Genomic DNA, 16674 nt, shown 5'->3' with positions numbered 1-16674 from the left:
GTCGGCGACTAGAGGAAATTTTTCTAAGCCTTTTTTCGACCGGTTCCCGAGTTAGTCGATCTCTGGCACGGGCAAGCAGGTTTTTCCTCCCGGAAACTCGGGTTTTTCGTCCTGTAAACTCAAGAAAATCGACCTTAGAACCCACATTATTTCAGACATTAAATATATTGTGTTAGGGTTAGGAACCACGAGATGGCGGCACATTTGAGCCGTCTCTCTTCACTGCGTACCGCTTAATTAGTGATAGCCTTGGGCCATCTGTCTCTGATTCGGTACCAGTGGAGATTGAACTGCCCACTCAGTCTCCAAAAGTTAGATAGGGCTAAATGGCCTCGCCTACTCCCGTATACGGGAATAAAATGGCGTTAGCTGATAATAATAAATCAGTTAATGCCTTTTATTCTCGTATAGGGAGTTGGCGAGGCCATTTTAGTCCTAACTTTTGGAGACTGAGTGGCAATTCAGTCTACACTGGTAGCCAATCAGAGATAGCTGGCCCAAAGCTATCACTAATTTAAGCAGCCTCCAGTGGAAAGACGGCTCAACAAGTGCCACCATCTCGTGGTACCTCACCTAACACAATATTTTTTTTTTAATGTCTGAAATAGTGTGGGTTCTCCCGTCGATATTCTTGAGTTCGGTAAGAAAAACCCGAGTTTCCGAGAGGAAAAACCCACTTGCCCGTGCCAGATATCGACTAACTCGGGAATCAATCGAAAAAAGGGTTAGAAAAAGTTCGCTACTCGGCGACTAGACTTGAACTTAAATCTATCTTCGGAAAGTTTAGCGCTTAGGAGTGCAAGTACCACTTCCAGTGAGCTACACCGGCCTTATTACCTGAAGTTCTACTAGTCCTGAGAAAAAAATTCAAATATGGTATATAACCTGTCTATAGAGAAAATTATGTTCTACCATTAAAAGATAAAAATGAATGAGTGAGAAATGCATTACTGTTGCTAATGAAAGTTTAATGATTTTGACACACACACACACACACACACAGAAAATATCATACTATGTCGGAGCCTAGTGCCTAAAGGTGGGCTGCGAAAAAATTGATAGTGAAAGAAAAACGGTCTTCTTCTATATAAAGTATAAAAATAAAAAAATAAAAAAATAAAAAAAAACACGCTAGTATAGTGTGCTTACTGTCACTTTCATGCTGTAGTTTTTTCAATAATAATAATAATGAATGCGGCACTCTACCAGGCGGTGAATTTAATTTCTACGTGTTGATTAGAAGTGAATGTTGGGCCAAATGGAAGAGTGGCGAGTGTTATAGATATTAAAAGAAGTGTTTGTCGTTATTACCAGTACTGTGCCAAAATGGCGTTAATTATTAACCTAAAGTTTTAAATCGTGTGTTGGTTCTTTATGATACACGATTAGTTACGATTCGGTTGTATCTTGATTTCATGTTAATAAGAATAACATCAAAATTTGGATTTTGGTTTTCGAGACTTCGGCCTCGTATTAGTATGGAAGACCACACTATTAAGGCTGTATTAATTGATCTTAGCGGTACTTTGCACATTGATGATCAAGCCATACCAGGTGCTGTTGAAGCCTTAGAGCGGTGGGTTGATTATTATTTATTACTCTAAACCGAGTATATAATAATCATCCGCTAATGAAAGTCAGTTGTGGGAGTGTTGGGTGTGCAGGCTGCTATTTTCTACCTGCTCCATAATCCCATTTTTTTTACCATTAGTGGAATGAGATTTTGGTTTTGGAAAAGAGTGATTGCGCTATTATTGTGAGGCTACTGACGAATGCGTACATCTGTTATTTTCTTTAAATTTTTCATGAGCAATTCTTCATTTTTTTTTTTTTTTTTTTTAGAAATTAGTATTAAAATACTGTATTTTTGTGTGCCATCTGATGTAAACTTATTTTGCTTTGATTTATTGATGGGAGTATGATTGCTTTTGTTTACTTCACTACAATCCATTATTTGTGTATAACTTTCTTCTTCCTGGCAAATTTATTAATTGGAGTTGGTAAAGAAAATTCATTTGATGTTTTCAATTATTCCAATCTTCTTCTCTACCTGCAAAACGTAGTTTGCTCTTATCTCGGCTGTCATTTTAAAATTTCAGTTGAAGCATCCAGGGCTATAAAGCCAGTGTATTATATCTGTCAATTGCATTGTTCTTCTGGCCAATTTGATAGGACTAAAAACCTGTGTTTCAAGGAAGGAATACCCTTTCACCTCTTTATGAGACCAGCTAACTCACATTATTTTTTTGGGTATCTCCATGGGATCAAATGCACATTACAGGAGTCCCATACCATTATTCACAAAATACCTGCCATACTTCTCTTTGTACTCGTTTATTGACGAAGTACTTACAACCTGGTCTGGTAATCTATTCCAACCATTCACTGCCCTCCACACAACAAATATAGTCCTAACATTCTTGTTAACCAAACCTTTGTACCCTTTCTAAGGGTAATCATTTATTCTCTCCCATTCTATTATGTATTGAAAAAAGTTTTCACTGTCAGTCCTATAATACCTCTTATGTTTTGGTCATGTTATCTCTTCATTTGACTATGTCTTTGTATCCTATAGCCCTTCAATCTATCCTCATATGAAGCATTCCATAGAACTGTCACAATCTTAATCATTCATCTCTAGATCCTCTCCACTATCTCTGCATGAAATCTAAGTGATAAGTTCCATGCTAGTAATCTAGATGTGGCCTTATTAAGTCTTATAAAGGGAAACCATAATATTCCTTTCTGCTTGTCAATGTGTTCTTTGCCGTTCAAGTAATCTGATGTGCTTTAGAGACCTTTGTGATATGTCCTCTGAATTTCAATTTCCTGTCTGCAATCACATGCAAATCCCTGACCTTGTCATTTTCCTGCAGTCTAGTTTCATTCATTGTAGTATACATCTTGTGATCTCTTCATCCCAAAGCGCATGACCTTACACTTGGCCATGTTAAACTGTCAGCCTGTTTGTCAGTCTGCTGAATCTCTATGATATCTTCATTAAATATCACTCTTCCTAGCTTTGCATCGTCAGCAAACCACTTTATTTAATGCAAGTATTACATTCCATTCACAATCAGATCCTCTGATGTTATGTCCAAGTCCACTCTTCATCCTCATTCTCTTCACCCAGTGGTGTAGCTAGAGCTTTTGCTGCCCAGGGCGATCCCTGAGTTTGCCACCCCTCTCAATACACACCAAAAATACTACCTAAAGTCAAAATGACGTATACGAAAATAAATTAAAATGCTATGTTTATTTTTGAAGTAAAACTTTAATTTCAACATTCTAAAATGTTATATTTCTTGCTTTTCTGTTAGAAAAATTATCGATGACAATGGTGAAGTCTATTTCATAGTAATGTACATAATTCTTAATCAATTTTATTTAGAAAAACTCCTCTCACAACTAGCAACACCTACAGCAATTATGAGGAAAATTCGCAGCAGTATTGCAATATTTGGAAATGAGGTCTTGAGACTGATTTTTTAGAATTAACTACAAAAGTTCAAAAAGGTTCAAAGTGCCACCCAGGGCAGACCTCCCCCTACTTCACCACATGCTGCCTAAGGCAGTTCTAAAAATCGGTTCCCTTAGTACTTTATGTTGTGCTGCCTCCTCTTCCTAGTTTATATTGCTATAGTTGAAGTCCCCAGAATGATCACTTGCCTAAATGTTCCCTCTCATGACCATGGTCTTTAGCAATATCCCACTGAATATCTTGTCTTATAAACTATCTCATGCCACACACCATATCTTACACCATTTTTCCTCATTCCCTTTATTCCTAATGCTCCTAGCATTTGTATACAGAAAATCCAGTGCATTGTTAGTATTCATATAGCTATTAATACCCTCTGCAATTTAGTGTACACACACTCATTTCTCAAGTTACTATAAGGCAATCCCTGCTATGTTCTCCCCTTGCATTTCTAGTTTCTGTGCTCTAATATGCTAAGAGCATATTAGAGCACAGGAAACAAGTCTTTCCAAATGTCTGCATCCTTCTGTGTTCAAATGCAATCCATCTCTTGCATGCAGCTCACTTCTATTCTGAAATGTACACCACACATCCACATATTCTAAACTTCTCTTCCTAAGCATTCTCACTATCATCTCATTCATTATCACTGCCCCTTTCTCCAACCACTGCATTATCATACCCTGGCAATACACGCATTGCTGTACCTCTGACACATTTCTGCTGCACATTGGTCTCATCATACATGATTTGTGCTACATTTAAAAATGGTTAAAAGTAGTTTTTTAAAAAAAAAAAGAAAGGGTTAAAAATAGAGGATGCTAGACAAATCTAACAAATCTATGATCATTATCTGAGGATTTTGGTTTTAAGGTACTTGGAAAGTTGGTTTATGTGTTCCCCTTCCATCTGATTTTGTACATTTGTCCTTGCCCATCATCTTAATCTCACACATTCACATACTCTAAACTCCTCTTTCTGATCACTCTTGCTATTAAATTATCAGCAAATGCTTGTCTGCTCAGCTTACTGTCATGCATAGGTAAAGCATTTACTATCTTATTCCTTTTGGTATTTGAGGTGAGTCTTAAATTTCATGCCATTTGATTTATGCACCCTCTCAACTTGTTTGTTCCAGCCATTTCATTTACTTTCTCCTCTCTTCAAACTGGTGTTACTTCTAGTTATCCATCCTTTCTCCAGCAGATGCTCTTTTGGCATATTCTGACTGATTGTCTCCATACACCATGCTCATCATATTCCTTTGTAAAGCAATGCTGCCTTTATTACTTTCCTATTCCTCATTCTTTCATGCTGCACACTCATGGGCCCTTTTGTTCCCCCCCCCTCCCAATTAAGGTAAGACCTACTTTGAACATATATTATTCCCCATAGTTCATATCTAATATGTCCTTTTCTGAATTTTCACAACCTCAAGACACTGCCTCAAGAATTGTTTTAACTTTCACCTATGAAACATTGCAAACAGTACATTAGTGCCCATTGTTGGGCTAAGGATTTTTTTTTCTATTTTTACTAATATTTTCATATTTATTATTCATTTTTTACCTGATTCAGATGTCCTTTTCTAGAGACCAAACATGGAATTTTTCAAGCACTTTAGGATTCCAGTAAGCAAGGTAGTACCCTCATAGTGGCATTGAAATTTATCTACTACCTAAAGATGCTCACAAATATCCATGTCCACAGCAGTATTCCAAACCACATCCTGTTATTGGAGAGTGGATATGCTAATTACTTGTGCAACCTGGCCAGCGAGTAAATAATACTTCACAAGAAATTTTCTTGAAAGGTTCTAAACCCACCTATAGTACATTAGTACTCATTGGCGGGCTAATGGGTACTAACTCTTTTCCCAAAGCAATGCATTTCTTTCAAAGTCATGAAGATGTGTTTATTACTTTTCAGTAGAAGATTAAACAAGGAATTAATTTTTTGCCAAGTATAATTTAATTCGTAACCAAGTGAAAGAACCTTCTGTAGCTATCTCTGATCTTGAGATATTATTTCTGCAGCTATAAATATTTTAAAAAATTAAAAAGTATCAAAATAATCATCATCATTGTCAGTCCACTGCTGGATGAAGGCCTTTTAAAGATCAATGATGATATCATTTCCAAATCTGATGATATCATCAATTCACTGTGATTTAGGTTGGCGTCGTAGTTGTTTTTCCTCCTGTGAAATCTAATCCAGTACTTCTTTTGTCCATCGTTGATCTTATTTTTGAGCAATATTCCCAGCCCATTGCCACTTTGGATGTTTCACTCTTCCTATGATGTCAGAGACTTTGGTTTGATTTCTTATCGATCGACATATTCCTTTTGTGATCCAGCCTTGTGATACCAAGCATACTTCTTTCTATACTAAATTGCATTGTTCTTAATTAAAGATACCAAGAAATTATATGCTGATTCTTCACCATTCTCAAGTCTCAGGTGCAGACAGACTAATGAATTTCATTGTCCAAAATAAGTCCTGTTTTATTACCTGAAAGAAAGATCATACATCACTCTTATTTTTGATAATATTCTAATTCCAGTCATAATTAGTTTTTCTCTTGCTCTGATTTTCATATGACATCCATACCTTCTCAGCTTTCAAAAATCTTTTTTATTTTTTTGTTCAAAATACTACTTTTCATCTGCTCTGCTCCTAGCATTTTATAAATCCCAAGTCCAACTTGCCTGGACTTGGGATTTATAAAATGTTTTAACATAATCTCTGCCTGAGAATATTGTTTTCACATTTTGTGTGGTGAAACGATTGTATACAGAAGAAGGCTTTTTGCTTATTAATAGGTCACCCATTCTCTAACTCCCTTCAGTTACTTTCTCACAGATATTCTGTTTTTGTATTATGCCTTTTTTTAATTTTTTATATTTTTTATTGGTACTTTCTTGAGTATTTCTGAACTGAACGAGCCACCACCATTCCTCTATTTTCCTCTATTCATATACAGAACACAAGCAGTTGCTAGTTGACATCCATACACATTTCAACTCCAAACATATCAGACCAACTTCTCATTTTCATTCCATCTATCTCTGTTCTTTGGAAGCCTTCCCATTACTGTTTTCTGCAATGAGTACGACCTGTCTTTTCAAGAAACTTATTAGATTCCTTCTTTCTCCTTAACCTTTTGCCCACACATAGGTCACAAAAACCTACAACATGATAGTACTATTGTGTGTGGGGTTAATATTAAAAAAAAAAATGATATCCCATAACAAATATTGATTTCATGAAATTAGAAGAAAAAATTATGGGACTTCTCAAAACAATTGTGGCATTATTATAATATATATATATATATATATATATATATATATAAATAAACCTCTCTTCCTGATATAAATTTTTTTTTTTAGGCTCCGAAAGAGCAACCTGAAATTGCGCTTTATAACAAACACTAGTAAGGAATCAAAAAGTATTTTGTATGAACGCCTTAAAAGAATAGGATTTTCAATAAGACAAGAAGAAATATTTACATCATTGCTTGCACTTAAAGATTTCGTTGCATCTAAAGGTTTGAGACCTATGCTAATTGCTGAAAAGGAAGCATTAGAAGACTTAGAAGGTATTTTTTACTATCAAATACCCTTATGCCTATATGGTGTTTTCATGTTTGTTTATTTTTATATGATTATCAGTTTCTTTCAGTGGCATTTAACCTTTTTTGTCATTTGAATTTTCACTATAATGTATTGTTTCCTTTTTCATTTATGTAGTGCATAAAATTGCAACACAGAATTTATCCAAATAGAAATTCTTTTTGAAAACAGTGTTATAATTTGGGTTCATAATTTTTTTCGCATATACCCTCAGGAGGTGTATCATGTAAGTTTAATACAATTAAAATTTCATGAGTAGTTTCCAAGCAACAAATTTCTTACAAATCTGCCTGATGTCTGGAATATTTATAATAAGATCAGAGATTTCTAACTGCATCAACTTTCCTATAATTTGGTCTTCCTGTAGATTTTTTTCCACTGCTATTTTTACTTTCATTTTTTTTGGGGGGGAGGGGTTCTTAAGGGTCAAAGCTGTATAACTGAGAGGAGACCACCACATAGATTTTAAAGAAATGCAGAGAACCGACCAGGGCTTCTGACCTAATGTCCAATCCTCACCTTCTCGTGGTGCACCCTGTTGGGTATCTACCTGGATACCGAACGAATGACGATGGGCTGGCAATTTGGGATTTAGCCGGCCAAATTGTATTCTTATTGGCTTAAACCAATATAGAAAATTATGGTACAACATGACAAAATTTCATGCCGGCTGGGGCGTCGCCCGGTTAAACAAGGTCCCCGTTGTTTTCGCCAGGGAACCAGGGCGAACAGTGAAAAGTCAGTTAATGGAACAAATCTGAAAGTACACCCCAACTCAACATCACCAGAGTTAAAGATTGGTACTATCAACATGAGAAATTAGATAAGTACCAGATCGACATAATAGGGGGTGACGGAAACAAAAAAGACAAAAACTGGTGAGATCTGAAATATGGTGGTATAAAAGTCTTACAGTGGCTGCACTGCATAGTTCAGAAAGCCTGGACAGAGGGACGAATTCCCGATGATTGGAGTAGAGCTCTAATAGTACCCATATATAAAAAGGGAAATAAAACTGAATGTGAGAACTACAAAGGTACTTCCTTACTGAGTGTTCCTGGCAAGATTTGTTAATCTTTCATCTTTTTTTTTTTTTTTTTGTAAGTATACTTGAGAAACGGTCGAGAAGAATTGTGGAAAGAACAAGCTGGATTGATGCCAAATAGAGACTGTCAGAATCAGATCTTCACATTACGACAAATAGTTGAGAAAGCATGGGAATATAACAAAGATCTGTATTTAAGTTTTGTCGATCTGGAAAAGGCATATGACAAGGTGCCAAGAGAGAAGCTATTCAATATGCTATGGTTGTATGGTGTCAATGGGGCATTATATCAAGCAATACTTAGTCTTTATTTGAGTTGTAAGTCAGCAGTTAGAATTGAAGGAAGTACAGGAAGATAGTTCAATGTTAAATCTGGTGCAAGACAAGGATGTACATTATCCCCTCTGTTATTCATTATCTATATGGATCACATTATGAAGGAAAGTGGTATTAAACATGATATCAGAATTGGAGATGTTAATGTCAGCTCTTTACTTTATGCCGACGATGTTATACTTCTAAATAAATCCAGTACAAGTTTGCAAGATTCTCCGACTAAATTGAATAACTGTTGTAATAGATATGGTATGAAGGTCAGCATTAAAAAGACAAAGACAATGAAAATAGGTAGAACTGTTGAAATTGTTACTGTGTTGTGAATGGGGAACCTGTAGAACAAGTAAAACATTTTTGCTTCTTTGGCACGATTTTTGTGAAGATGATAAATGAAAAGTGAACAGATGGCATCAATGGCAATATTAAAAACAAGGATATTAGGAAAGATCTTGACATTGTGAGCATCCAGGAATGCGTTAGCAGAGCTAATCTCAGGTGGTATGGTCACTTAAACAGAATGGGAGAGGAAAGATTAGCAAAACAAGTGTTCTCTGCCAGGTTGGCAGGAAAATGACCCAGAGGAAGACCAAGATATAGATGGATTGATATGGTACAAAGTGCCTTAGATGATAGAAATATAAGTTTTTTTTATTTTTAGTGCCTCCGTAGTGCAATTGGAAGAACAACGGTATATTGTGCCCTTCGATTGGAATAGGCCTACGTTCGATTCTCGTCGCGACAGGAGGAATCTTTATCTGGACAATTTCAATCGAAGGTGAGTTAGCTGATCTCATACGGTGGTAGCAGGGTTTTTTCTCCCGGAAACTCGGGTTTTTCATCCCGCATGCAGACAAATCGGCCCTTTAGAACACACACAATTTACAGACAAAAATACTAGTTGTTGTGGTGGAGGTGGGGTAGATGGCGTTGATGGAGATGATTGTAGTAGAGGTTCGGTGTAGTGGTTGAGACAGTTGTAGGTATCCTCCCACGATGAGTCTTCGGACTCCTTGGAGGTGTCACGAATAATAATAAAAGATCTGATAATGTTGGATGTTGAAAGTTTATTTTTTCACTTGGTTAGAGTATAATAAAATTAGTTTAATCCTTTATCCAAGTGTGAGCAAACAAAGTTTGCGCCTGAAGTATCTTCAGGACTAGGGTAAAGTGATACAACACCAGGGCAACTCGTTGCAAAGGTGGAGAAAGCTACCAACACTCCTAACTAAGTATCTCCTATAATGCAAAACACATCTCCTTGCAAGGAGATGTGTTTTGCATTATAGGAGATACTTAGGAGATAATGCAAAACACATCTCTTTGCAAGGAGATGTGTTTTGCATTATAGGAGATACTGAGTTAGGAGTTTGGTAGCTTTCTCCACCTTTGCAACGAGTTGCCCTGGTGTTGTATCACTTTACCCTAGTCCTGAAGATACTTCAGGTGCAAACTTTGTTTGCTCACACTTGGATAAAGGATTAAACTAATTTTATTATATGATAATGTTGGAGTCTTGACAAGTAACAGACCGATTTTGAGGAAAATTGTAGATAGTAAGTTAGTAATGACGTAAATTTTTCATGTAGTACTATAATATCCTGTACACCCTTTGAGGGTACATGTCAGGAATTTGATGATGATGACACTAGTTTTGTTAATCTTTCATCTTTTTTTTTGTAGGCGATGTTATCTTAGTTCTGTTTATACATTCAACAAATTAATCTGAGAGTTGAGTTAAAAATGACTGTTCATACAGACCTGAGGCTATAGGTATGAGAGGTCTAAAGAAAATTAATTCTTCATCCTGTAGTTGATAGTATAGACAGTTTCACCCTCACTTATACAATTAGAAAAATCATTTGCCTCCTTCTTTCAGGCAATTCTCTCCATTAAAAATTCTATTCACTTCAAAATTCTAATAACTTTTATCCTCAAAAATTCAGACATCATGATTATCTGTGATATCATTACGCAGCAGAGACATGTATCACTGGTAGTGCCTTCACCCAATTGAGCCCCCCCGAAGAACTTCATTCTAATTTACCATACATTCACATTATTTTACATGGAAGGTAAAAATATACAAACAATTATAATGGGTCTCTTCCCCCCCTCCCTCTATCTCTCACCAGTTTCCAAATTTCTCTACCAAACACTTAGAGAGAATACTGCTACACTCTCAAACCAGTAGTCTAGCTGTTTGTTATTTCAATCTATGGCCAAGGCACATTAGATATGCATTTAAATAGCCAACATCAAAAATACACTTCACAAAATGAAAAATAACTATCATTCCTAGACATACTAGTCAAATGTGTTTCAAATGGTCCATTATTTCATTTCATTTTTTTTTTTTTTTGTTGCTCTTAAGAAATCCACACACCGTTTTCTTGAGAACAGTCTAGTATCTTCAAAATATACATAGTTACCAGGGCTGTTTGTTCTTATAATGGAGCTCTTGACACAGAATTCAGTTATTTTCACCACATTTTTTAGTCAGTGGCTATAATCCCCTATAAAATAGAAAAATAGTTCATGATGTTCCCTTCTTTATACACATCCTGGAGTATATAAAGTTCATGTGCACTTTGTTCTGTGGGCAGTTGGAAGATTTGTTAACATTCACCACAAGGAACATAAAATTACATATATTATTGCAAGTCGGGACTGGCAGATCATGCTAGCACCCTGAGTAACGATTTCTGTGTTTCCTGATAAACATTTAGGATAAGTATTGGCTACGAAACACTACTATAGTCTCAAAGCATGCATTAAATTTAATGCATACTTTGTCCTCCTCTTGTCTATCACACACACACACACACACACACACACACACACATATATATATATATGTATATATACTGTAAACCCTCAATTTAATGGACTAATAGGAGCTAAGGGGTGTCCATTAAATCGTGAATTTTTTAAAATAAAAATATCTGTAACATTATACTGCAATATTTTGTTGTTGGTTTAGGTAATCTTAGTACCTTAGCTTAGGTAATCCTGCTTTGAAAAACTATACATTTTTTTTTAAACTTTTGAATTCTGCTGTTTTTTTATAATTAACTCCTTAAAATTACAAAAATGCATGTAATAAAACTGCCGCAGAAAGTCATGCCACGCGACAAAAGAACCAGTTAGGTGAGATTGGTGTGATCATGCCCTAATCATTTACCGAACATGTTTTATGAATGGTGACTCATTTATGTCAGCTAAATTACTACAGTGTTTTTCCAACATATGATGGCCTATTCGCCAAAATTTGTTAAAAATAACAGGAAATTAATAACAAAAAATAACCTGTTAATTTAACTATAACCAAATCTTGGTTGAAAGCATTTATTAAATTAACAGGGTGTTAATTTTCTCATGTGACATATGGATCAGAAATTTTGTCTGTTAAATCGAGGGTTTACTGTATATGAAAATCAGCAATAAAAAGACAGACTATGAAAATAAGTAAGAGATGTAGAGCTGGTGCTCTCCCCTCGATGAGTCTTTTAACTCCCTGGAGGTGTCACAAAATAATAATAAATAATAATATTCTCCAGTTTATGTAACAGTCTTCCATGCTGTATTCTGTTAAAAGCCTTAGCAGCAATATCCAAAAGTATCATGGTGTATCCATTCCCTTGTCTGACTCATTGGTAACATTATTATAGAATGTGACCAAGTTGCTAAAACATGATCTTCCTTTAGTAAACCCATGCTGTTTGTTGCAAAGTAGAGATTCTCTGTTGATCCATTTCTGAATGCAAGCCATAACCAACTTTTCCAAAATCTTCACCACCACTCCTGAGATACTAATTGGTCAGTAGTTGTATACATCAGTCTTTACATACCCTTGTATAATGGGATTACCATACATTCCTTCTACTTTGTGGAATCTTGCCTGTTCTGAAACTCAAATTATCTAGCCTGGTCAAAGGAATAGCCAATTCAGCTGAACACTCTTTTAGCTTCAGTTCTTATTGCAGAATTCTTATTCGACTTGTGCAGCAGCTCTAGTACTTCCTCCTCGTACACGAGTTTCTTTATATAGTGAAGAGGTAGCGGGGAGTTCAGTGTTGCGTTACCAGCTTTATAGCTTTTAGCAGAATGGCTACTCACTAGTTGAACAAACTCTTTTGCATCAGTCACCCACATATCATCTGCATTTAGTGGAGTTATTTTTTCAAATTCATTCTTTGTTTTACTTGCAGCATAATAGTAGAATTCTTTTGGTTTCTTTAACTTGGAGAGCCAGTTTCTTTTCATACTCAGACTTAGCTTTCCACACAACACTTGTGACTCTTCTGGCCTGTTGTTTAATTATCATAACTGACATCATCCTTATGCACATGGTATTCCTTCCGCATCATTTTTTTCTGAAGAATTTCTTTCTTAATTAGATTACATAACAATAGAGTAGATTTCATATCTACTGTATTTATTCTTCAAACTTTAGGGACACATTCTGATATTGCATCATTTAGTAGCTTTTAACACTTTTTAGGCACTGTCGATATCCTCCTCATCCAACAATTGATATCATGGGACAGAACCCAGCATACTCCTCAGGTGAAAATAATTTTCTGCTTTGTAGTTCGGTATGTAACCTTTTTTTTGAATGGAACATTCATAAACTTAGCTGCCCTCCCAAGTGAGTACTACATGATCACTGTCACCAGCCAGAGGCAGAATAGTTATGTCTTTAACTGAACCCCCCCCCCCCAACACTATAATCAGATTTAACATTCTTTGACCATGAGTTCCTTCTCCCATGCTGCTTGAGGAAGTTGTCTGACAGCAGCTCAGTAAATAATTCAGTTTCATTCTTCTCATGTAATTTCATGCTACCCAATCACTGTTTGAATAATTAAAGTTCTCCATTATGATTACTCTTTTCACACCCATCATCTTTATTTGGTGGTGCATTTCTTCATCACTTGCAACTGATCCACCAGGTCTGTAACAACACCCCACTTTGTGAGGTAGAGTCTAACAAGATTCAATAAGTATTGAATCTTGTTAGACTCTACCTCACACCAGATGGCTTGAAACTCACTGCCACATGAAAAACTGTTACTAGGATTGAAGCCATAGGTCTCAACTCTAACTGGATTCAAGTCATCTGATATCATTAGAAGTGCATCCCCACCCACTCTCCTATCCATTCTAAAAATACTATACCCTTTGCACTTGACACCAGTTGGTATATCTTTTTCTGATAGCCAGGTCTCACTAATGCCTATAATGTTGAGGTCCCAGTAATATTAACCAAGGCAACAAACTCTACTCCTTTATTTTATTATTTTAGCATTTGTGTATAGACACAAGTTACCTGCATACTTTTTTGTATACTCTTACTCTTGTCTGTGCAACATGGTTCCACAACTTGCAAACCTCTGTTCTTATCTAGTTTCTTACTTATACAGACATGTTTACACATGCTCGATAGGTCTGAACTGGACAAACACAAATTGCTCTTTCTTCATAATCATTTCCATAATAATAACCATTTCCATCATTGACACAATTACGTAACATTGTCACTCTTATGCACAAATTCTCATGATTCCTCCCATCATAATTCAGTTTCCCTGACTGTGTTAGGCCTCATATCAATTCATAATTTTTCAAGACTACTGATGCCAAATGCATTCAAGTGTAGGCCATCCCTCTTATACAAATCCATTCTTCCCTCAAACTCACTCCACTCCAAACATTTGTGTCCATTCCTTATACACAGACAACATATCAAATCATTTGCCATCATAGCCTTTCTTTATAATTCATTTCCATCATATTTAACTTATATACTTACGATTTTTACTTTCTTACTCTAACTTTGAAAATTCAATGGCAAAAAAACTTGCCTTCTGCTCATATGGTAGTCATGCCTTATGGTCCTTTGCAAAGGTCGTTGGATGCAACTTCTGTCCTATCTCTCTCTCATCCAGATAGCATCTATTATTTATTTTTATTTTTTTTAAGTTGGGCCCATATACAAGAGGTTGGCTGGTCAACCTATAGTACGTTAGTACCGTATATGGGTTGGGAAAGGAGAAACTTGTTTACATTTGAATTAAAAGCCTGTATGTTATATTCCTTGGGAAATACGCCAGGGGGGAAGACTATTCCACAGTACCGCAGTAGCAGGGATCAAGGAGGAGGAAAAGAAACTTGTTCTGTGGGTTTCAAGGTGTACTGTGAAAGGATGTTGGATGGCAGCTGTACGTATTCCAATGGGCTTAGTACAGAGTGGGGGAATTATTGATGCTGTTTCCGATGAACATTTCCCATGGAAATATTTATAGAATATACAAATTGCAGAGACCAAGCATCTGTGTGAAAGTGAGGGGAAGCGGGTTGGTGAGAGATGGGTCATTTATCAGTCTAATTGCTCTCCTCTGTATTGAGTCAAGTATTTTGAGGGAGCTTTTAGGAGCCCATTCCAAATGTGAAAGCAGTATTCGAGAGCTGGGCAGATTTGTGATTTGTTTAATGTTAATAACTGTTTAGAGGTGAAGTAGCCTCCTTAGCGAAAGAGAAAACCTAGTTTTTTGGAAGCTGAGGATGCACTGGTTGTGATGTGTTTATGCTAGGAGAGGCTTGATGTCAGGGTAATTCTGAGAAGAGAAATCTCATCTTGTCTGGGAATTTGAGTGTTATTATCAAAAACCAATGTTGGGGGAAAATGGTTATTTTTTTATGAAAAATAAGACAGAACTGGGTTTTACCAGCATTGAAGTTGACAAGGTTATCTGGACCCCCATTGGAGGATGGCTTGGAGGTCAGAATTAAGGGCAGTGGTGGTGGTGGTTGATGTTCTGCAGGTTGAAGTGAGTTGTGTAAAGTAGAGTTTGTCAAATGAGAGGGGGAGGAGTGTAATGTGCTGTCATCTGCTAAAACTGTGTATTGGATTAGAGGTCAACTGAAATAGGTCATTGATATATATATATATATAGAAGGAAGAGGGTCGTGAGAGAACTGAACCTTGTGGGATCCCAGCATTTGGATGGTGAGAGGATAGGGGAGCCATCTACCATCACACATAGTGTTTGTCCAGACAGGAAGCTGTCCGGACAAACACTATGTCCATCTGCAGATGTCCTGAGACAGTTCAAATGATGGTAGTTTGCTTAGTAAGCCTTTGTGCCAGACCTGCTCAAAGGCTTTAGAGATATCAAGTGTAACTACTTGGGATTTGCTGAATTTCTCCATGGCATTTGTCCAGCGATGGGTGATGTATGAGAGTAGATCTCCTGTTGAACCCCATCGTGACTTATGGACCACCCTCTACAGTGTTCAAACCAGTTTTAAGTTATGGATCTTAGAACTGGGTAAGAAAAAAGCACTTGATCAAAGATTAGAAACCATGGATATGAAAGTTCTAAGAAAGATTAGTAAAGTGAATAGATGTCATTAATGGAAGAATCATATTAAAAGTGAAGACATGGGAAGGAACCTGACATTTGCATTCAAGAATATGTGAGCAGGGCTAATCTAAGATGGTATGGTTACTTAAATAGAATGGTAGAGGAAAAGGTTAGCAAAACTGTTTGTGGCAAGACAGCAGGAAAAAGACCTAGAGGAAGATTAAGGTCTAGGTGTATTGATTCAGTTAGATATGATGATATTATAATAAATTTAGTTTAATCCTTTATCCAAGTGTGAGCAAACAAAGTTTGCGCCTGAAAATATCTTCAGGACTGTGGTAAGGTAGTACAACACCAGGCAACTCGCAGCAAAGGTGGAGCAAGCTAACATTACTCCTATCTCAGTATCTCCCATAATGCAAAACACATCTCCTTGCAGATATGTATAATGTTATGCATTAAGGGAAGGGCCACTACCCAGACTAGTTTTGACCTTTATTGAGGTCTCTTCAGTGGGAGCCAGCCCTAGAGGTGGAGATACCAGGCAGAAGCAATGGCAGGTCATCTTTACCTATAGGAGATGCCAAAAGGTGTGCCACCTTTTTTATTAAATTACTCTGGATTTAGAGAAAGATGTTGAAAGTTTATTTTTCACTTGGTTAGACTATAATAAATTTAGTTTAATTCTTTATCCAAGTGTGAGCAAACAAAGTTTGCGCCTAAAAATATTTTGCTTCTGCCTGGTATCTCCACCTCTGGGCCTGGCTCCCACTGAAGAGACCTCAATAAAGGTCGAAACTAGTCTGGGTA

At 36.5% G+C, this 16674-nt stretch overlaps 1 protein-coding gene across 3 annotated transcripts in view; it reads left to right on the top strand.

Moving 5' to 3' along the window:
- The first annotated feature begins 1254 nt into the window (after positions 1 to 1254).
- LOC150110421 (haloacid dehalogenase-like hydrolase domain-containing protein 2) overlaps positions 1255 to 16674 on the top strand; it is a 71145-nt gene continuing 55725 nt past the window's right edge. For all 3 annotated transcript variants that reach the window (XR_016548410.1, XM_090393674.1, XM_090393665.1), the window contains exons 1-2: positions 1255 to 1576; positions 6874 to 7082. Coding sequence is in view for 2 of the 3 variants with exons in the window: in XM_090393674.1 (XP_090249800.1) it covers positions 1416 to 1576; positions 6874 to 7082 (370 nt within the window). In the remaining variant the exon portion in view is untranslated. The remainder of the gene's footprint in view (positions 1577 to 6873; positions 7083 to 16674) is intronic.

This window comes from Typopeltis vanoorti, chromosome 1 (assembly GCF_054136105.1).
Source record: "Typopeltis vanoorti isolate ZY-2024b chromosome 1, IOZ_Tvanoo_1.0, whole genome shotgun sequence".
Classification (NCBI taxonomy): Eukaryota; Metazoa; Arthropoda; class Arachnida; order Uropygi; family Thelyphonidae; genus Typopeltis; species Typopeltis vanoorti.
This window is presented reverse-complemented; position numbering and strand designations above follow the sequence as displayed.